The 22,385-nt window shown below is 38.1% G+C and overlaps 1 protein-coding gene across 1 annotated transcript in view; it reads left to right on the forward strand.

Annotated features, from left to right (window-relative positions):
- Positions 1 to 22,385, forward strand: part of LOC134674657 (prestin) — a 53,370-nt gene that overhangs the window by 9,506 nt on the left and 21,479 nt on the right. Inside the window, exons 2-12 of the mRNA XM_063532776.1 lie at positions 3,324 to 3,518; positions 8,923 to 9,023; positions 9,482 to 9,643; positions 12,630 to 12,775; positions 13,445 to 13,520; positions 13,947 to 14,023; positions 15,560 to 15,724; positions 16,004 to 16,108; positions 17,081 to 17,214; positions 17,902 to 18,064; positions 19,328 to 19,408. Of these exons, the coding sequence (XP_063388846.1) occupies positions 3,451 to 3,518; positions 8,923 to 9,023; positions 9,482 to 9,643; positions 12,630 to 12,775; positions 13,445 to 13,520; positions 13,947 to 14,023; positions 15,560 to 15,724; positions 16,004 to 16,108; positions 17,081 to 17,214; positions 17,902 to 18,064; positions 19,328 to 19,408 (1,278 nt within the window). The 5' untranslated portion in view covers positions 3,324 to 3,450. The remainder of the gene's footprint in view (positions 1 to 3,323; positions 3,519 to 8,922; positions 9,024 to 9,481; positions 9,644 to 12,629; positions 12,776 to 13,444; positions 13,521 to 13,946; positions 14,024 to 15,559; positions 15,725 to 16,003; positions 16,109 to 17,080; positions 17,215 to 17,901; positions 18,065 to 19,327; positions 19,409 to 22,385) is intronic.

Raw genomic sequence — 22,385 nt, forward strand, 5'->3', positions numbered from 1 at the left:
TGGTTATACAGATGTACAGTTGTTATACAGTGTGTATATAATTAAATAGTGGATCAGTCATGAGATCAGTAATCAGTATTAATTACTACATTTTATTATGGACCGTTTTTATTTTCGATTCCTTTAAAAAAAAATTATAGTGCATATCAATTAGGTATACTAATTTTATTATACTAAAATATACTAGATATTAGTTGTATTCTCCTAAAAATGCATTGAACCAATAGTTGATTTTATCAAAATGTTAGGTTTATAAAAAAAATTGTCTACATAGTTTCAATAAACAATAAAAAAACTTCGATAAATCTAAAGAATGCAACGTGCATTTCAAGACTATACATACATGCTTATATCATTTTGCCTACCCAATGCATTTATACGATACGACAAAGCTATGGCATTTTTTACCCTATGTGCACCCCTTACAAATTAAAGCAGTTTAATTTTATTTTTTTTTTAATTAAAAAAAGACGAAAGGGCCTTTACGTGTGTAGGTACATACACAAAAGATTATAATGATGGAATTCGGCACATAAAACGGTTTAGAAATCGTCTTAAACAACAAAGTATATTAGATCAAATATTTCGATCAGAAAGGCTATTTACATAGATCAAATCAAATTAGTGACGAATACCTATAATGGAAATGGCATTGTTTTTCACTGGTACCCACAAGACAGCATTGAATTCCAATGAATGCCGTAACATTGACTTTTGTGAGGAAGGAAATTCCGAGGAGTGATTGTAATGTGCTATCTATAAATTTAAAGAGATTTCGTTAATATGACGTAACTACAGGGCGAAATTGTTATCTGAATATGTAGGTCATACTTAACAACTTTTACTATGATGGTAACACCGAAATCGCGAAAATAATCTTCCGCCTTATACATTTCGGTGAATCAGAGTCAATGTTTTCTATAGAACACTAGAACAGTTCAGTATGACCTACATATCCACCCGTCAGAGTATGGTCAGAGATGACAATTTCACCCTGTATACCTTCGAATAAAACCTCCGAATTCGCAAATACAGGTTTTGTATTTTTCCTTTTCTTAAAGAGTTGGACATAAAAAAGTAAGTAACACAGCGGGACATAACGCCATAAGTCTCAGAGCATTAAACTCAAGGGTTTTGCAATTTATTTATTTTATTCTTATCGTTATTTTTATCGGACAAACACTTTTTTCTCTTTGTTTATAATACAATCACCTAGATATTCTACGCCGATAGCTACCAGTGGCTAAATATAAGTACTTACTTTGCTATGAATGTGTGAAAGTTGTATTGACGTCAGTAAATCTTGTAGGTACAAAATGATTTTATTTGGTAAAGTAATGATTAAATATTACATTCGTTTCGTAGTGACATCCGCGTAGATGTGTTCCAAAAAATCCTTTTTAATACGAACAGTTTTAATAAAGTTTACTATTTGTTTGTTAACTGTAGGCCTAGCACATGATTGGCGCTATAGTATCTCGCGGCGAGATAGACTACCCATATTTTTCTATGTTAATTATAATTACAGAGGGACAGGTAGAATAATATATCTCGCCGCGAAATACTGTCGCGCCAATCATGTGCTAGCCCGGCTGTGGGCGATAGTACATTTGCTCTGGCATACCCTTATATTGTATATTAGCAATTACTCTAATGCAATCTCGTTACATTTCCTGAGTTCACTGTTTGCTGATTACTCTATCACTCCACATTCATATTATAAATTATAAATTACAGATAGGTTATTCTCATTATTAATAAGTAGAAATATACATACCAATATTTCATACAATATTGTCCCTTATTTCTAGAAAAATAGGTAGATAAGTAGGTACTATGAAATTAGTCTTAGCGGGTTGAAAAATAGTGCAGATAATTCTGACCTTTTTTCTAGACAAATATTTAGAGCAATAAACATAAAAGGAACAAATGAAATACCGAATAAAAACCACTGCATTCCGTGGCAGCTTTCGTTACGCTGCCACGAAGTGCGGGAATAATATTCTGTCACCAATCCGACAGAGCAGTACTATTGGTTCCTTTAAATAACATATTTTAATAACTTGAATCGGAAGTCTAGAATAGATTACGAGAAAAAATAATCTGAGATAAATAGTGCGTCGTAATTTTATCAACCTTTTATGATAGGTACAATATAATACCGTCGGGTGTAAATCTTAAAACTTGTATAAATACGCGATAAAGTCACGTTTTACAATTTAATAATACAATGTAGTCGTTGAAAAAGCAAATTTTCTAAAGCATACATTTGTTTAAAACTTTAAAGTAACAAAGTATACATTTGCAGATATTTCGTTCACGGTAGTTAGTCACAAATTCGCTACAGCAACGGGTAACGGTACGTTATGGCGATTGGCGCTTACGCTATTATTAACGCCGCTTCAATATTATTCCGGCGCTATGCGACGTAAGCGCCAGCCGCCATAAGGTACCTTTACCCGTGGGACGTCACAAATATCTACCTGCTATTGAACCTAATCGCTATATAAATGTGACTATCCATACTAATATTATAAATTCGAAAGTGTGTCTGTCTGTTACCTCTTCACGCTTAAACCGCTGAATCGATTTAGACAAAATTTGGGCCTCGAGAAAGGACATAGGGTAGTTTTTATCAATATCATCATCATCTTTCCACGCAGACGAAGTCGCGGGCAGAAGCTAGTTGTTTTATAAAGTTAATTAAAATTCGTACATTTAAATTAAAACATATCATTAGGGTCTGCATGAGTTCATGCTGAATATGTGGTCATATTAAACATACACGCTATAATCGGTATACCTCATGCGATGTCAGCTTCGGTGGTGCGATCACGTTTCGCGGATAAACGACCAGCGTGTGGCTAAGCGCATCTTTTATTCTGAGCTTGAGGAGGGCAAGCGGAAACAGTGTGGCCAATTCCTCAGGTACAAAGATGTGCTTAAGATACCCTCGCGGTGGAAGCAGCAGGCAGCCATACGTACAAAATGGCAGGCTGCGATAAATGCCATGGTAACTGAATTTTGAATCGCGACGCGCTTAGAGCTTGATGCCAAGCGTGACGAAATAAAAGCCAGACCACCTGCGGCACATTATAATTACACAAATGGTGTGCTCACTTGCCCTCTATGTTCGCGAACTTTTGGTACCTTAACAAAATCGGCTACTTGCGAGCACACCAGAGACAGCAACGGAGTTGATAACAGTCGCCGTGGTCGAATCGGCGCTATTTAATCGCTATATACCGAATATATTAATGCTATATATTATATCTTTACTAAACTCAGCCTCCATTAATATTATCATTATTTATTAAATTCAGAATACGCAACACTTAAAGACGTATAACACAGAACTAACTAAACCCCAGTGTGTGCTAGTTAACATATAGTGAGACTGATGTGCTTAAATAGAAGAAAAGTACTTATTTTTGAATAAATCAAGATAAAATGAGGAACGGCAAGCGTCCTAGCATAGATGAAGAAAAAGAGGAATTGAATCCCGATAAAAATGGATGGTGAGTAAAATTATGTCGTTTTTAGCTAGAAGGGACCATTGTGTGATTGTTAAGTTGATTGACGAACTTCACAAATACGACGCATCACGGTCGCTTTTTACGGGAACCGCCTAATCGTAAGCGGTTGGTGTGCCCGGCGGGGACAAATGTGAATACGCCTGATCCACGAAGTATAGAGGACCTTCCGCGAACCACGTTTGACGTGTTACCTCCCTGTCACACTTACGTACGAATTTACAAGTGCGACAGTAAGGCGTCGAACGTGGTTCGCGGCAGGCCCTCTGATATCACGACAGTACGACTTACTACGAGTTGAGAAAACATTCTAATTTCTAACGTAGTGGAATTAATTTATTGAAATTAGTAGGTATTTTGCCTTACAATAAAACCTAAAGTCGGAAACCTTTTTATGTCGCCCGAGACGCCTGATAGTGATAATGATAAATCTATAGTGTCAAGTGCACCGCCCGATATACGTATTATCTATAAGATAAGTGCGCACACGTTGTGATCCTCTGATCGTTCACGTGATTCTTCCCGCGAACACGTGATCTCTTTGTTTATTAATAAGAAGGGGGACGATCACTTTTTCATACAGACGTAGTCCTCATATACCTCCCTGGATATGGACATGCCCATTATTAGAATTAGGTACTGCTACAAAATTCGAGGCAAACGAGAAAAAAAATGTTGATGGCTTTTCTGTTAGAGGAAAATGTACCTATGCAATTTACCGTCTTTATGCGTTCTATGATATTATATTCTTTATTTATGACTATGTAGGTACTTAGTCTTAACCTAAACTTAGTCTCTAGACATCCAAGTCTTGGTACAAAAATATGTAAGTAATAAATATTGTAAACGACTATATTAATAATATTTAAAATATATTAAGAACGGGTCACTCACGTATTTTTAGTCGAAAAACGCTGGACATGTATATGTAGTACATGTATTTTAAGTAGGATTTTACAAGAGTACCACCCATTTATTATTTACTTAACGCCACTTGCACCATCCCATTAACCCGGGGTTAACTGGTTAAACCGTTAACCCAGTGTCAAGATTTCAAAGAGACAGGCAGTTATCTTGTTTATAACGTTTTCTTATTAGTTTATATAATTTTTGCATGTCGTTCATCGACTGAGTACTTTATCACCTACTGTACCTTAACATCCTGTACTACATGTTGTTTTAAGTATTCTAGCAAATAAAACAATTCTGATTCAAATAGTACTGGTAACCATGGTAACTCCAGGTTTAACCATTTAACCCCGGGTTAGTGTGATGGTGCGTGTGGCCCTTAGGTGGTTATCTCACTAGCGCCGCACCTTAAAACTGTATCTGTTTTATAACCGCATTAAGCCATTGGAACTGGAGCAATCCCTATTGTTCCAATAGTAATATTAATTAGTTGATTGTGTCAAACAAAAACACAACAAAACACACATACAACATAAATTCATATTAACTCACATTATAGACGGGTCTAACGCGAATTATATTCAATTACCTTTATTTACCGACGTTTCGACACAGGTTTCACTGGTAAAGGTAATTGAATATAATTCGCGTTAGACCCGTCTATAATGTGAGTTAATATGTATTCAAAACGCGAAAGTTTAAAATATTATATAACATAAATTCAAATATCAATAGAAGCTATATATTTTATTTAATCCGTAAGTAAACGACAGTTGCTACAGCAGATAATGCCTATATCCAGTTCCAATGTCCTCTAAATAAGTTATCTGTTGAGAAGAACAACCACTGTTCTTATCTAATTTATTATTTTATCGACAAAAGTTTTGTCGATAAATCAGCGCACGCCACTAGCTGCTCCGTTGACGGTTCGTTCGTATTATCGACAAACTCACGAATCTCACGATGCACTACCACGAGGTCACGCTCGGTGAGTGTTGACAGCTCGAGTGAAAACAGCGTGATATTTTGACGTAGCGCGCGAAACGCGGGATATTTAAAAAGTTTGTATGTATTGTTTGCTGTGGTAAATTATATGTGAGTTTTAAGAGACGTGAATGAGATTTTATGAATTAAATTAATGATATTTTTTATTGACTATGAAGATACGAAAAAAGAACTACTTATACATAACATGTTGACAGGCAGTTTGCGTGAGCGAGACACGTATGTATCGATGTCCCGCTCGCACACCGAAGAGGTGTGCACATCCGCCCGCCTTACGTATAAAATTAAGAGCAGAAGTTCCGTATATATATAAATAGTTAAAAAGAAACACACACACATACACACAGACACACATATATATACACGCTTTAAGAAGAGTCAGAAGGGATCACGTCAAAAACGCATCTTAAGCGGGAAAGCGTGTAATTGAAAAAAAAAAGAATGAAAACAGGGGCCCATTTCTTGAACAATATTAGACTAATATTATTAGTGTATTGTCATGAAAACCCATACGATTTGACAGTTTATGGACTAATAATAGTAATAATATTAGCCTAATACCGTTCGAGAAATGGGGCCGAAGTTGCAGGGACCAATGTAAAAATAGCGTATTACACGGGAAATCGTATTAAGCGGGTTCCATTGCGTAATATTTGCGTGAAACAGGTTTCTGGTCAATACCCTTGTAATCGCAATAGTCGCAATATAATATTACTAATGACTTATTTATATTTGTCATATTTGTTGATACGGAATCACATGACTGGGTATATGGAGCATTTCTAGATAAGGGCAGGGATCTGCAACCCTCTGACGAGATCATAATTTTATGGACAATGGATTTTAACTTTAAAAAATCTAGAATGGAACACGCAATGTATATCGATCATGATGGCATGAGGCAAACGCGCACATGAATCACCTAATGGTAAGCAAAATCCAGAGGGGATATGGAAAAAATATAACGTTAAATACAACACATTTAATAGAACTCATTTGTAGAAAAACTTAAATAGATATTCAAAATGTATCTCCAAGGTAGATAAAAAACTGATTTGGTGTATAACTAGTTTTGTCGCTCTGTATTATATTACGCCACATTGTCCGTTCTAAAAACTTAGGCATTTATTTTGGCCAGTTTATACGAAACGGGCTTCCATGATTACTAGTCAGTGAAAATTTAAAGTGCTATGATAAACAATACAAAATTGCAGCAAAAATCTTTTGTGATACCTATTGAAATTATATTTGATTTAAAAATTTTACTATCCTATTGTATATTATTTTTTTAATTCTTAATTTATCTGTCCGATTTTTTGTGCAAACCATGAAACCAATCACAACGCATACATAACTTGATACTGTGACAAAACTAAATAAAAAAATTCTAACACAGTGACAATGTTAAATAACTGATTTAATGATTATACTTTTCAGACGACAGGTTAATATGTAGATGGATAATAGGCACGAGTACACATCGTAAACGTTTAAATCATTATTTATACATTATTCTAATAATATTTGGCTTTTATTAGGGTTCCGTACCCAAAGGGTAAAACGGGACCCTATTACTAAGACTTCGCTGTCCGTCCGTCCGTCCGTCCGTCCGTCCGTCCGTCCGTCCGTCCGTCTGTCACCAGGCTGTATCTCACGAACCGTGATAGCCGAAATAGTTGAAATTTTCACAGATGATGTATTTCTGTTGCCGCTATAACAACAAATACTAAAAACAGAATAAAATAAAGATTTAAATGGGGCTCTCATACAACAAACGTGATTTTTGACCAAAGTTAAGCAACGTCGGGAGGGGTCAGTACTTGGATGGGTGACCGTTTTTTTTTGCTTTTTTTTGTTTTTTTTTGCATTATGGTACGGAACCCTTCGTGCGCGAGTCCGACTCGCACTTGCCCGGTTTTTTAAACTGTAATCTCTGGACCAACAGTTGCTCGTCCATCCGCGTCGTTGCGTTATCGAGCGCCTTACTGACCACTAGCTCACCAAATCTGCCCCAGTTATACGCCGGCTTTCTTATAAATCGAGTAACTTTGCCCGCAAAATACTAGTAAATTGAATAAACAGGGACTTGGCCAAGAAAATTTGTCCGGTTTGTCTGGTTTATTCGAAAAAAATTACGTGAAATTTCAAGTGTTAATTAAGTGAACTTAGAATACACAAAATTAGTAGAGCTAATTCAAAATAACAAGAAGTGAAAAATTGTGTGTGACTTGGTGTGACTTCTTTTTGGTCAAATCTTTTTAAAAAAAATTTCTTATTTGCCGCGTAAAGTTGTGCGTAAACCTCAATTTGTGGGCATACCTAATTATTGTGTAATATTTCAGTGTTCATAGTGGTAGATAAAGTATAATCAAACAATAATTTCCATTTATTATGAAAAGTTTACCTTAAATTCTTCCTTATTTAAAGTGTTCTGTTTTTCGCATAAATTCAACATAAATTGGTTCAGAGTGATTAAAAAATTACTTAAACGATTTGTATTTTTACGGATTTCTTGAAAAAATCAATTTAAAGTTCCTTTTTTGATACCTGTGTATTTTTAATCGAGTTTGTCAAGTCAACAATGCGAATGAGAAAAACGTTTATATTCTTCGATTCTGATTTGAATCGTGTCGGGGAGAGAGAGCCGCTCTTACAACAGGATTGCGACAATGACTGGCAAGTTACTTCAACACCAAGTTTACCTGTAGCCTTACCACGAGCCTTACCTACTTAGATTTCCAAGTTTGGTTAGGATTGGTGAAGTTTTGGAGGAGGAAACAGTCGAGTACGAAACCTCGATTTTTGAGATTTTTACGCGGCATTTTTCGCCTTGTCCTTAGCGCACTAGTTTTAGGAGCCGCTTCCGTTAGCGAGACGGGTATATTTACCTAAAATATTTAAAACTCAGCTCCTGTTTCGTCATTTTTAACTCACTAGCGACCCGCCCCGGCTTCGCACGGGTTGCACAAACAAATTATACACTTAAACCTTCCTCAAGAATCAGTCTATTGATTGATGAAAACCGCATGAAAATCTATGCAGAAGTTTTTGAGTTTATCGGGTAGGTACATACGTACAAACAGCAGGCGCGGCGATGGTGTTTTATAACTTTTATAAGGTGTAGTGATAACTCTTCCCCCGAACCAATGCGCGTTACTTTTATGCTGCCCATATTCTCTATGATACGGGTCAGACCATAACATTACTTTTAAGTAATGTCATGATTAAGAATTTTCGCTGCATAAAACCAAAGAACGATTCAGATTTCCTATACAAGAACATTACCTACCAGGAATTCCCGGTTTTCGCCATTCAGATTTCATTTCATTTAATCTTTATTGCACAAGGAAAATACAAACGTACAAAAGACGGACTTAATGCTACAAGGCATTCTCTACCAGTCAACCTTCGGGCAAAGCGGATAACTTGTAACTTGGTTTCCTGTGTTCCCCTAATGTTTTCGTTTTTTTTGCAGGGCACGCGTGCGTCCAAGCCAGCAGTTCAACGTGGTCCGCCGCGTGTACCAGCAGGACGCGTTGAACGAAGACGCGGACTACCACGAGCCTGTCCGACCATGTAAGAGCAATTCTCAAAAAGTTTGTACATTTCGATCACATCTTAGATTTTTATAAAAACCGGGCAAGTGCGAGTCGGACTCGGAAGGGTTCCGTACCATAATGCAAAAAAGGCTAAAAAAAACGGTCACCCATCCAAGTACCTACTGACCCCGGCCGACGTTGCTTAACTTCGGTCTAAAAATCACGTTTGTTGTATGGGAGCCCCACTTAAATCCTTATTTTATTCTGTTTTTAGTATTTAGTTATTTATAGCGGCAACAAAAAACGGCGGTGAAAATTTCAACTGTCTAGCTATCACGGTTCGTGAGATACAGCCTGGTGACAGACGGACGGACGGACGGACGAACAGCAGAGTCTTAGTAATAGGGTCCCGTTTTACCCTTTGGGTACGGAACCCTAAAAATTGGTATGCTGGTAAAGTACATGAAGCTGAAACCGGTCTTCTCTCGTTTCCAGGGAAATACCACGTGAAGAAATGCATTCGCGACTGCGGCATTGCAAAATGCATCTGTGGCATACTTCCCATCGTGGACTGGCTTCCGAAATACAAACTCAAGCAGTACGCCATTGGGGACTTGACTGCTGGAGCGACTACTGCCGTCATGCATATACCCCAGGGTAATGTACACTCATAGATGGGCATTAATCGATTAATTTTTTAGTTAACTAATCAATCGATTAAAAATATCAATCGTCATAATTTAATCGCGATTAATTTAGTTGCGATTAAATTAGTTGTAAGAATGTACAACTAACAACTAAATTAGTTCTAGTTTCAATCGACTAAATTTCACGGTTAAATCTATATTAAAACTATGGCATCGCTGGTTTTTGCATTTTTTATTTAACTTTAAATATGTAAATAAAAGTTGGTATGTATGTACATTGGAGGTACTTATATGTTGTACCTGTGTTGGTTTGGGTAGAATCTTGCAGCTTTTTTCGAAGCAGATACCTTCAACCGATTGAGCTAAAATTATGTATACACGTTTAATTTAAAATGCTTGAATGACAATGTAATATTATGGGCAATAATATAACGATATATGTGTAGTATATATCATTATATTATGGATACAGATAAAGATAAATAGCGAAAAACTGCAATGTTTACAAGTCGCAAACAATAATGAAGATTGGTGCATTATTAATAATTAAGTTGTACACGATACCGTAAAATGGGGTGAGTTGGGTGAAATTTGACTTTCAAACCTCGATAAAATTTTACTTTTACATGTGAAAACTGAATGGTGTATATAATGTGATTCGGACGTTTGTATTTTATTTTGGGTAGTTCCATTTCATAACTTTGACGATAAAGAGGAAAACCCACCTCACCTCGTAGTGCCTCGTATTTGGGGTGAGAGGATTTTTCATACAAAGGTGATTTTGGAAAATTGTTAGATCGTTTTTTTTTACTATGCGTATTTTTATTATTATAGCCTCATTTTAAATTGGATTACATTATTTTTGTAGCAGTAGCCTTAAAATCCCTTCTCACCCCCCTCTCAAACCAACTCTCCCCGCAAAACCTACTCATCCCGTTTTACGGTACTGAGTAAATCTTAGACAAAGAAATTATCAATATTCTGCTGTCGCTGTCAATAATAAAACTCTTTTTAGTTACACGCGGCGACAAAACAATGGGATAATCCTACTTACCTGGAAGTTGTTTATTGCATTTTGATGCAAGTGCCGACGCATTTTCTAAAAAAAACACGTTCTATTTATTGCATGAGACATCTGCATGTTGTTTATTATTTATGCCGTCTAATTTGTTTGTCAATGCACAAAGTACCCAATTTTTATTTACCCTTAGATAAGAGAAATTTTACACTCCATAAAAATGGTCAAAATATCGCAAGTAACACATGTGCTATTTCATTTTTATACATGCGTTAAGATGTCCTAATCTGCAGGCTGTCAACATAGCCATACCGAGGTTTTCCATTTAATTTGCTTCTAACATTAGTCGCGGAAAAAATAGTCTAACTAATTAGTCGATTACAAAAATTAGTTGTCCGTAATCAATCGGCAACTAAATTAGTTGCACTCTATACAACTACGATTGATCAGTCGTCGTTTTCAATCGTCAGTCGCAATTAATTCTTGTAGTCTTAATCGTTAATCGTTAGTCGATTACATTTTGCCCATCTCTGTGTACACTTATCCTAATTTCATAAGACATTCAGACGAAATATTCATCGGAGCCCATTTCTCGAACGGTATTAGACTAATATTATTAGTCCACGAACTGTCAAGTCATATGGGTCACCATGGCAACACACTAATAATATTATATTATACTATAATACCGTTCGAGAAATGGGCCCCTGCCCCTCGTAGACTTCCGAAGTACAAGCTGGAGCCCATTTCTCGAACGGTATTATGGCATTGTATGCGGTAAGGGGTTAGTCTAATATTATTAGTGTGTTGTCATGGTAACCCATACGATTTGACAGTTCGTAGACTAATAATATTAGTCTAATATCGTTCGAGAAATGGGTCCCTGAAGGTACATACATACTAAGCTATCTAAATGCCAGATTATTTGGACGTCATATTCATAATAAATCTTTGTTATTGCATGTAATATATTTTTGAGTGCGTGTTTGTAATAAAAATGTTGTTTTCTAGGTGTTAAAGCAAATAAATCAAACAGATGGAAACCATCTGTGCAAATTTTATACAAATATTGTGTTTTTAATTAAATGTACAGTCATCAGCAATAGTATCTTACACAACTAGGGCCGCAAAAATATATGAAGCGCTCTTATTGCGCTCCAAATAAGAACGTGTCACATATTTTTGCGGCCCTAGTTGTGTAAGATACTATTGCTGATAACTGTACGACGTATTTCGACCACAGATTTGATACAAGCACATAATTAATACGTACAGAATTCTTACTGTCTTACAAAACCGATTTTTGACAGCAAAAGGTGCAAATGCAAAATTCTAAAACGTCCAGCGTCCAAATAAAGTCACGCAAATAACTTTTTTAGTAGAAAAGGGCGCGAAATTAAAATGTTCTATGGAACAATAACCCTTCGCGCCTACATTATTTGTCACTCTTTTCTACTGACGGAAAAGTTGCTTGACAGAGTATTTTTCACGGAAACATACGAACGTGTCTTGTTATTTCAGTCATTATTACAAGCTTTTATTTAGTTTCACCTGACCGTTGTCTGTCTGTGTGTAATCAAATCTTGCAAGTTAAATTTGATCCACTTCCCGGTTTCCGATTGAGCTGAAAATTTGCATGCATGTATAAATCGCATGACAATGCAATATTATGGTACCATCGAGCTGCTCTGATGACGGAGACAGGTGGCCATAGGAACTCTGTGATGAAACAACGTAACCTAATTGTGTTAGGGGTTTTTAGAATTCTCTCGATGAGTATTAGTTTTCTGTCGTAAGAAAAGTACAGTCAGCGATAAAAGCTTGTACCAAAAATGAAATTTTTGCTAAAAACTTATTTTTCCAACTTTATTGGTTGACTGAACTAGCATGACAAATACGAACGAGTCCGAGAAAATACGATGGAAGACAATTATGCACTACATCTGTACCGTTTTTGATAATAAAACATTTTTTCCAGGAATGGCTTACGCGATGCTGGCGGAAGTGGCCCCAGTAGCGGGTCTGTACATGGCCTTCTTCCCAGTCCTGATCTACGTGCTGTTCGGGACCTCACCGCACATCTCCTTGGGGACCTTCGCTGTGGCCTGTCTTATGTCTGGAAAGGTATGTATATGTCGGCGGCCGATCGTAAGATCAGGCATATCGTGAAATTCCTAGGCATATCGTGAAACGTGAAAATCTTTGACTCGTCCCCTGAGTCGACGGAGCCCTGCGATTTATGGGCAGTTTGCCTTCCGGGCATCTGAAGCAAGCTAACGAACCTATCCTGCCTATATATTGGTTTAATGTGACTATCGTGAAAACATTACGATCTGCCAGATCTTACGATCGGCCGCCGACAGATAGATAGCAGAAAAAAAAATGTAGGGAGATTTTACGAACGCCTTGTATTTTGTAACAGCATAGACCGTAGACCGCATAATTTCGGAAGACGTACAGCGCCAGCTACATCAGCTGTCAAATACAAAGCACGAATAAACTTTATATCTAAAGTACATCTTTTACAGGAAACAAAGGGATATATTTCCATACAAAGTAACCCGTTTTCATTGCTAAGGTTCATTTGGCGCCTTTACATACATTTATAAATGGTCTAATTTTTTGCAATTTTTAATTATAAAAAAGACAGTATTTAATGATAATACCTAACTAGTACCTAATTACATAAGTACATATCTATTTACAATTTTATTTTTAGTATTTCCATTTTTTTATTGCTTTATTTAACTTTAATAACTTTAAAAATAATGTTTTTTTTTATGTATCTTCCAGGTGGTGAGCCAATACGCGAGGATGCCGGAAATAGATAATATTAGCAATATTACAAATGTAACGAATGTTGTTACAGGTAAGTCGTATGAGTCATTACATACAGGGTGTTTGGTACATCGTTTGCCAAATTAAAACGGCAGATAGGTTGAGTCATTTGCTATCTTCTCATGCCTAGAAAAAAAAATTAGCCTTGGTTTTTTTTTACTACTACGCAAGTAAAAATTATATATAACTGGCATAGAAGTGCAAAAAAAAATGTGCGCCAAATTAAAAATTTCTATGCCTGAGAAGATAGCAAATGACTCAACCTATCTGCCGTTTTAATTCGGCAACCTATGTACCAAACACCCTGTATACTATTTGTGCTAGTGGCGCTACGCAGTTTTGTGTATTATTCCCCATTGAATGAGTTTTTCAATTCCTGTTACGTTTATTTTGCGTAGTGAGCTTATTTTAATAAATACTCAAAATGTTTTACAGTATTTTTTGTCAAACATTTCAGATTCAGGGAACGGATCTATGGAGTACACTCCAGAGCAAGTTCTCAGCGTGTTATGTCTAACCGTCGGCATTATGCAGGTTAGTATATTATCAAAGAAGTGTATAAAAATAAAGTCTAAAAAAACGCGTCTCGGAGAAAAAAAATGCTCGAAATGATGGCGCCATACCTTTGGCCTATACTCGTGTAGATGGCGACACCGTTAATATTTAACTATTTTAACCTTAGAGAATATAACTAAACGGAGTGGTCATTAACAGGCCCTCTGTCGAAAATAGGCGGCCAATGGTCAACCACATGTCAAACACATGTATGGACTGACGTTTATCTGACATGACGTACCTATACATTTGATGTGCCCCTCCCCGCAAAAAACGGCAGACTATTTTGTACCGAAAATTATAGACATGGCGTCTCCGTTGGTTATATCCTCTAAGATTTTAACACATATCTGTGAAAGAACATGGGTCCAAGTCTTATGAAGTTCTAAAAGTTTTAACCCTGTATCGAAAGATGGCAGTAAATTTACTGTGACTGCAAAATTTACTATGACAATAAGGCTCTCTCTAATTCTATACTAAATCTCTCTAATACTAAATTCTCTTTGGTATTATAGTTAAAGTAACAAATCCGAAATAAACAAGCGAAAAAATGTCTTTTTGTTAGGAGTGGCCAATTACTATGAGTACTGCAAACGTAATTCAAGACCAAAAAAAGTAAGACAATGTTACCGTTTACCGTACTAAATGTAACTTTTATCTGATCAAGTTGTTAATTTTAATGTGTTAATTAAATATTTATGGATAATAATGCCTATGTAATCAAAAAAGTAAGAAAATCGACATGGTTTTTGAAATATCGATTTTTCTTTGCTCGGGAGTCTAAATCAGTGTTCTAAAAGTTGATTCACCCATTTATGTAAAAATAAGTAAATAAAAGTACTTTTTTTAAATCGTAGGAGTAAAATTACTAATAAATAAGTTCTCTTAGCGTGATTATTTATCACAAGGAATTTACTATTTTACAAACGAATTGCGCACACACACATTGCGCGCAGAGAAGTTGGCCGATGGGGTCGAAAAGTGCTCGAGTGGAGACCACGGACTAGCAAGCGCAGCGTAGGACGTCCGCCCACAAGATGGACGGACGACCTTGTTAAGCCCGCCGGAAGACGCGTATGTTCAGCAGTGGACGTCTTATGGCTGAGATGACGATGATGATGACAAACAAATTCATCATCATTTCAGCCTATATACGTCCCACTGCTGAGCACAGGCCTCCTCTCATGCGCGAGAGGGCTTGGGCTATAGTCCCCACGCTAGCCCAATGCGGATTGGGGACTTCACATACACCTTTGAATTTCTTCGCAGATGTATGCAGGTTTCCTCACGATGTTTTCCTTCACCGAAAAGCTAGTGGTAAATATCAAATGATATTTCGTACATAAGTTCCGAAAAACTCATTGGTACGAGCCAGGATTTGAACCCGCGACCTCCGGATTGAAAGTCAGACGTCATATCCACTCGGCCACCACTGCTTCAAAAACACAAATTATGGTCTTGAATTACGTTTTGCAGTTTAGTGGCCATTAATTATAGCAGTGACCCTATTTCCAGACATGTATGTGGATGTTCCGGCTCGGGGCGGTGTCGACGCTGCTCTCCGAGCCGCTGGTGTCCGGGTTCACGACCGGCGCCGCCTTCATCGTCATAGCCTCGCAGCTCAAGGACCTCTTCGGCATCAGGATACCCAAGCTGTCGGGGAACCATAAAGTCATACTTGTAAGTAGGTACCTATGGGCCATTTTATTTAAAGTTGTCCCCTACACTTTTTTTCAAATTTGGGTTTTTTATGTTATTTCTACTCAGAATCATGAGCACTTTTGATCCTAATAGGAGAAAAAAAATGTGTCCCAAAATTTCCGATTTGTTAGCCGTTGGTCAGATACCTTCTGTACCTACTATTATTTTATCCTGGGGGACAGATTCAAATTTAATTATTACTAATAAAATAAGTACTGTAATTGAATTACACTAATATATTTGTGTTGTTTGTTAAAGACAGTGATCGAGGTGTCGAAAGCGCTGCCGAACACCAACTTGGCGGCCGTATGCATCTCCTTCGTCGTGTGTCTCGTGATAGCCTTGAACAACGAGCTATTCAAGGTAACCTTATCTTAGAAAGCTAACTTTAACCTTTAACCCATGCTATATGCCAAATAAAAATCCATTTTATGGCAAAAATGCCTTACATCATTTTGGAAAAGATGCTGATGGTACTCTTCAAACTGTTGGATCGATTTTAATCAAACATAGCTAAGAATCACTGCTAGGAAACTCGCTTTTTTCGTAAAAAATCCGCATCGAGATCGGTCCGTCCGTTGGTAAGCACTGACAGACACACAGACAGTCATTGGCGTCAAACAGGGTTTTTACTACTAGTCAAATCAGTTTCTTTTTTCAAACTGTCAAAACGATCTTGCTACTATGGAATTTATGGTAACCCTATTGTTTCTTCTTTCTCTGTAAACCGTATTATTTTACATCTCTTCTCTTGTGGACCACTAATGTCAAAAAGAAGTACCTACCTAGGGCGACACGTAGTGCAACCCTATGAGGTACAGAACATTACGGCCCAAAGAATCTGGAACTTTCTGGATGCAACGGGCATTAGTAATGATCTTTAAAGGGCCGTCACAATAGATCAATGCTGGTCGATGCGACACTCAAAGGCCCACAACACCACAATAATAATAATAAATTATTTTACATACTATAATAGTTATAGTCTAGTGTGGGAATGTCAGCTTAAATCTTTTCATCACACTCGCTCAGTAAATGTGGAATTGCACGCAGGTTTAGCGGGAGTTATAGAAAAAGCGTTCTCCCTAGGGAGTTATGAAGTTTCTAGTGCCATAATTAACATTTTTTTGTCTTTATACTTAATTTTTGTATCGCAAGTGTGATGAAAAACATTGTGTGTAACACGGGGCGTAATAATATTGCAAACAAAGTCTATAAATTTAACTTACTCTCGTTTGCAATACTCAACTTACGCCCCATGTTGCACAATGTACTATAATGTAACACTGTTTTTACTCAATTCGTGAAATAAACATTTTGTATATATATTTGCAGCCATGGGTAGCCAAACGCTGCCGGGTGCCAGTGCCCATCGAGCTACTGGCCATAGTCATCGGCACACTCGTCACCAAAGTTACCGGATTGAAAGAAAAGTTCGGGATAACACTCGTCGGAGAGATACCTACTGGGTAAGTGAACAAATTTTACATTGAAAATATTCTTATATACACGATTCTTGAAAGAAATTTCATTATAAATTTGTATTTCTTCAAGTCTGTGAGTTGTTTCTATTTATTTATTTTTATATTGCTTACTTATACTCAAATCGTTTCTACGTATATAACTAGCATTTGGATCTAGATCTAAATAATAAAAACCTGATTTTCTGAGTGTATTTTCAGGATCGTCATGTTAAAATATATTTCTTAAGTATGGGATGTACCCAAAAGTTATTGTTTTATAAAATACCTATATCCCATTTTTTATGCTTAAATGGATAAAGCTAAAGATAATTACACATTCTTAATTATATTGAAAATAAAATGAAACTGAAAAATGGAAAATGATTTATTTGGTATCAAAAATGCAGCTTATTACATAGTAGAAGAGTATATTATTTTTGTATAGTTGTTTTTTAAACATGGTCATTTCAATTTCTCTGATATTTTGCGCAAGTAAAGTTTATATACCAACTCTGGCACACTGCACAGTCTGCACACCCAGTTTGTCAGTACAAAAAAGCGTCAAATTTCGAAAATATTGGCGCAAAGTTGTCCTTCCGTACAACATTCGAATTGTGCGCCTTTTTGACAATCTGGGTGTGCCAGAAGGTACTTTGTATCCCACAGTTTCCTTTTTATTCTTCTTTGACCCAGGTTACCCACGCCGTTCGTGCCGCCGCTGGAACTCATGCCATCAGTGGCGGTAGACTCGATCACCATAACCATGGTGACATACACCATATCCATGTCCATGGCGCTTATATTCGCGGCCAGAGACAAGTACGAGGTGGATTCCAATCAAGAGTTGTTGGCTCTGGTAAGTTGACAAGGCCCTTCTTGTCCTAGTTTCCTCTACTATAGTTAAATAGTGGAGAGAGTACCTATAGTTCGTATTTTTGAGCATTACAAAGAACTTGCAAGAAGGTAAGCGATCTTGACATGTCTTTTAATTGAAAAACGCTTTATAAAAATCAAAAACTATTACTTATGAAAGCAGAAGAATATAAATGATCGTATTAGATTCATAATCGTTACATATTTGCCTTATTTTTAAAATGTGTTTTTAAAAGACACATCAAGATTGTTTACCTTATTTCTAATCCTAAAAAAAACGAACTATAGTTTCCTCTATTATAGTTAAATAGTAGAGAGACTAGAGATCTACGCAAGAAATATACTAAGTACCTACTTAAATGACCCCCATTTCAGTTTATTGAATAAATAATTAAATATTAGGGGACGTCTTACACAGATCAACCTAGCCCCAAACTGAGCACAGCTTGCATTATGGGTGCTAGGCGACGATATACTTATTTATATGGATAAATACATAAAAAACACCCATGACTCAGGAACAAATATCTGTGCTCATCACACAAATAAATGCCCTTACCGGGATTCGAACCCAGGGGTTCATTTCTCGAACGGTATTAGACTAATATTATTAGTCTACGAACTGTCAAATCGTATGGGTTACCATGACAACACACTAATAATATTAGACTAATATCGTTCGAGAAATGGGCCCCTGATATTATTCATGTGGTAGATCGTACTGTTAACAATAAAAGCGAACTGGGCCAAGTGTTAAAAAAAATCTTATTTTTACTTGGTCCGCGTATGTACAGTCGCCATCAGATATATCGGAGCGGCCAAGGTGTTCACAAATATCTGAACACGCCTCTATTGTCAAGGCGTTAGAGTGCGTGTTCAGATAATGTGAACACCGTGACCGCTCAGATATATCTGATGGCGACTGTACTACTGATGCTCAGTACATTTGTACAGCGACATTTTCTTCAGTTATCAAATTGCTACTACAATATTTTATTATTATGAAGTATTTCATCATCATCATCAGTCGTTCCCTCAATGCTGAGGATCGTGACATCATGTCCTAATGTTGCTGACCAGTCTCTTCCATAGGCTTCTGTCACCCGCCATATGTACGGCTTCCTGCAGATGTAGATGCAGCGGTGTAGTGACTTGTGCGCTCCATCTAGCGGGTGGTCTGCCGCGAGTCCTCTGGCCCTCAACTTTGCCCGTCATAGTGAAGTATTTATGAGTGTATTAATTTCAGGGCGCCAGCAATGTAATGGGCTCATTTTTTTGCTGCGCACCGATCTGCGCGAGCCTGTCGAGATCGTACATCCAATACCAGGTAAATAAAAGGCTTGCTACACGGTCGCCGACAAGCCTTCTAACCGTCTGACCTTGGTCTGCCCTTGGTCAGTTTTGGTCAAATTTTGTTGGTAACAACTGTCTACACGGTCCGGGACCGGCCAAGGCCACGCGGTCTGGGGGCTTGTCGGCGACCGTGTAGCAAGCCTTTAAACACTGGCGGCCGATTTTTGAATTTCGATCGCTCGATTTCGTCACTCGAAAATCGGTGGAAAACGACGAAATGCTAATTTTTGAAATACGAGCGAAATTTGGAATCTATTGGTATTGACCACTCGATTTCAATTCTATTAGTAGAATTTAAATGCCTAGTGGTGGAGATATCATTTAACAAAATACACGAAATCGAGTAGTCGAATTTCAAAAATCGGGCCCCTGTTCTAATATTTCTTATCCGTTTATGTGTACAAAATATACGTGTTACAAATTTGACGGCTGCAGTAGATAAGATAAGATAAGATAAGATAAGATAATCTTTATTGGTACAATACAGGTACACGTCAGATACAATTTTGTACAATAATCATACAAATTCCACATTACAGAGTATTTCAACTGAAATATACACAACATAGTAATGTCAACAATTCAAAAGAGAAAAAATAAAAACAATTAATAAATATGTTTTACATAGTCATTGGCAGTGCCATTATTTCATTAAAGGTGTAAAAGTTTTTTGTAAGTAACCACGATTCTAAATTTCTTTTAAAGGATTGGTGAGTCTGGACATCTCTTATGCTATCAGGGAGGCGGTTGTATATCATAGGGCCTGTGACGTAAACCGACTGTTCGGACCGTGTGAGTTTATGAATCGGTGCAACTAGGCGGTCTCTGTGTGCGTTGCTTCGTAAATTATGTGAGGTCACTATGCCTTTCCGTTTAAATTTATTTATGTTTATGTGGGTAAAGGTCGCGATTTGAAGAATAACCAGGCTAGGTAGGGTTAAAATGTGTAGGTTCTTGAAGTGATCGCGGACTGATTCATCACTGCGGATACCTACGATGCTTCGCACTGCGCGCTTCTGCATTCGAAAGGCACGGTCAAAATCAGATGCTCGGCCCCATAGCTCAGTTCCGTACAATAGTATAGAGTGGACGGTGGCGAAATAACAGGATCTGACTGTATCTCTGCTAGCTGTGGATGCAAGTCGTCGCAGTGCGTAGCATGCTCGACCTAGACGGGCACATACGCTATCGATATGTTCCCGCCAAGACAACGAGCTATCCAGCACAAAGCCGAGGAGTTTAGCGGTCGCAACTTGTTCAATTTTAGTGCACCCCGCGTGGACCTCGAGGTCAGTACTCTGGTGGCCGTTTAAACTGACGCGTAGAAAACAGGTCTTTTCCGTATTAAGTGCTAGGCCGTTCTGCGCAAACCAAATATATAATCGATTGACGGTGTCATTAAGGGCCACTTCGAGTAACCGTTCGTTCGGTGCTGTGATCACTACGGTAACATCGTCAGCGTACATAAATACTTCGTCCTCATCGAGAGCCCCCGGTAGATCGTTGAGTAGTATTGTGAACAGGGTATTAGATAAACAGGAGCCCTGCGGAACTCCCATTACGCTACTTTGTTCTGCAGACCGTACCCTTCCTCGATCACCTACTACAGTTAGGGTTCTGTTCCTCATGAAGGACACCAGTATACTGAGCGCGGGTCCACGGAAGCCGTAGTGATCAAGCTTGGCCTCGACAAGACCGTGGTCCGCGGTGTCGAAGGCGCGCGAGAGGTCGCAGCACAGCACGGCCGCCTGCCGCCCGGCCTCGCGCGCCCTCATCACCGCCCACACAACCTCGCGGACCAGGTCCGTTGAATTTCGACCTCTCTGGTACGCGTACTGCCGGTCTGACATCGCGTTTTGGGACAACCAGAAGGACAACATACGCTGGTTGAGACCGACTTCGATAACTTTGCTGAGGGCGGGTACCAAAGAGATAGGGCGATACGACTTACTAGCGCTTTTTGGTCCTTTCCCCTTATACAAAGGTGATATTTTTACTTTTTTAAGTGATTCTGGGAATGTCCCATTTTTAATACTAATATTAAAGAGGTGCGATAGCGGATAGCTAATTATCGGGCTAACAAATTTAAGAATGCTCGGTGATAATTCGTATATATCCTGACTATTCTTGGGCGCTATCTTAACCTGCATTATTTTGGCTACTTCATGAGCAGTAAACGATTCAAGTCGTATCGAGCGGTCAAGAGGCGGCGTGCGAGCGGCGAGCGCAGTCAGCGCGGCGCGCACGTCGGCGCGCGGTGCGCCGCACGCCGCCGCCGCGCTCACGAACTCCGCGTTCAGCGCGTCCGCCACCTGCTGCTTGCTTGTCACCGGGATACCGTTACATTGTTTTATCAATTCGGTAAAATCCAAAGGCTCACTGGGTTTTCTAGCTAGCTCCTTATTGATAACGTTCCACATTGACTTGCTTTTATTTTCATTTTTACTAATTAGATCATCATAATACTCTGTGCGTTTTGATTTTAGTTTAGTGCAATAAGCGATTGATAGGTTTTCCGCAAAACATGACAACCTACCAGAGTCCGGAAATTTATTTTTTAGATCCATTACATCGAAAAGGAGGCACTTGGTGGTTAAAATGTCAGTATCGACCCACGAGTTAGATTTTTTATAACACTTACTCTTTTTCTTTGGGAAACAAATGTTAAACTTGTTTATTAGTGAGTTTAATATAAAAATTTTACCTTCCAATAAAATTATTATTATGTTTCCTATCCACATCGGATATCTTCATTGAGAGAGTAACGCGATCGTTGACCAATGATGCCGCTAGCGTCTATGTAGTCGCTCCGCCCCACGCCGTGACGTAGTTCCGCTTCCACTTCCTGCGAACCGTTGCTCGCTTCCCGCTACTCGCCGCCGCCATGTCATTGTTGAGGAGAAGTACCGTCGGCATAAAAGTAGCCTAGTAGCCTGCCAGGAAGGCATTAC

The sequence above is a fragment of the Cydia fagiglandana genome, chromosome 20, assembly GCF_963556715.1.
Source record: "Cydia fagiglandana chromosome 20, ilCydFagi1.1, whole genome shotgun sequence".
In the NCBI taxonomy this organism is placed as follows: domain Eukaryota; kingdom Metazoa; phylum Arthropoda; class Insecta; order Lepidoptera; family Tortricidae; genus Cydia; species Cydia fagiglandana.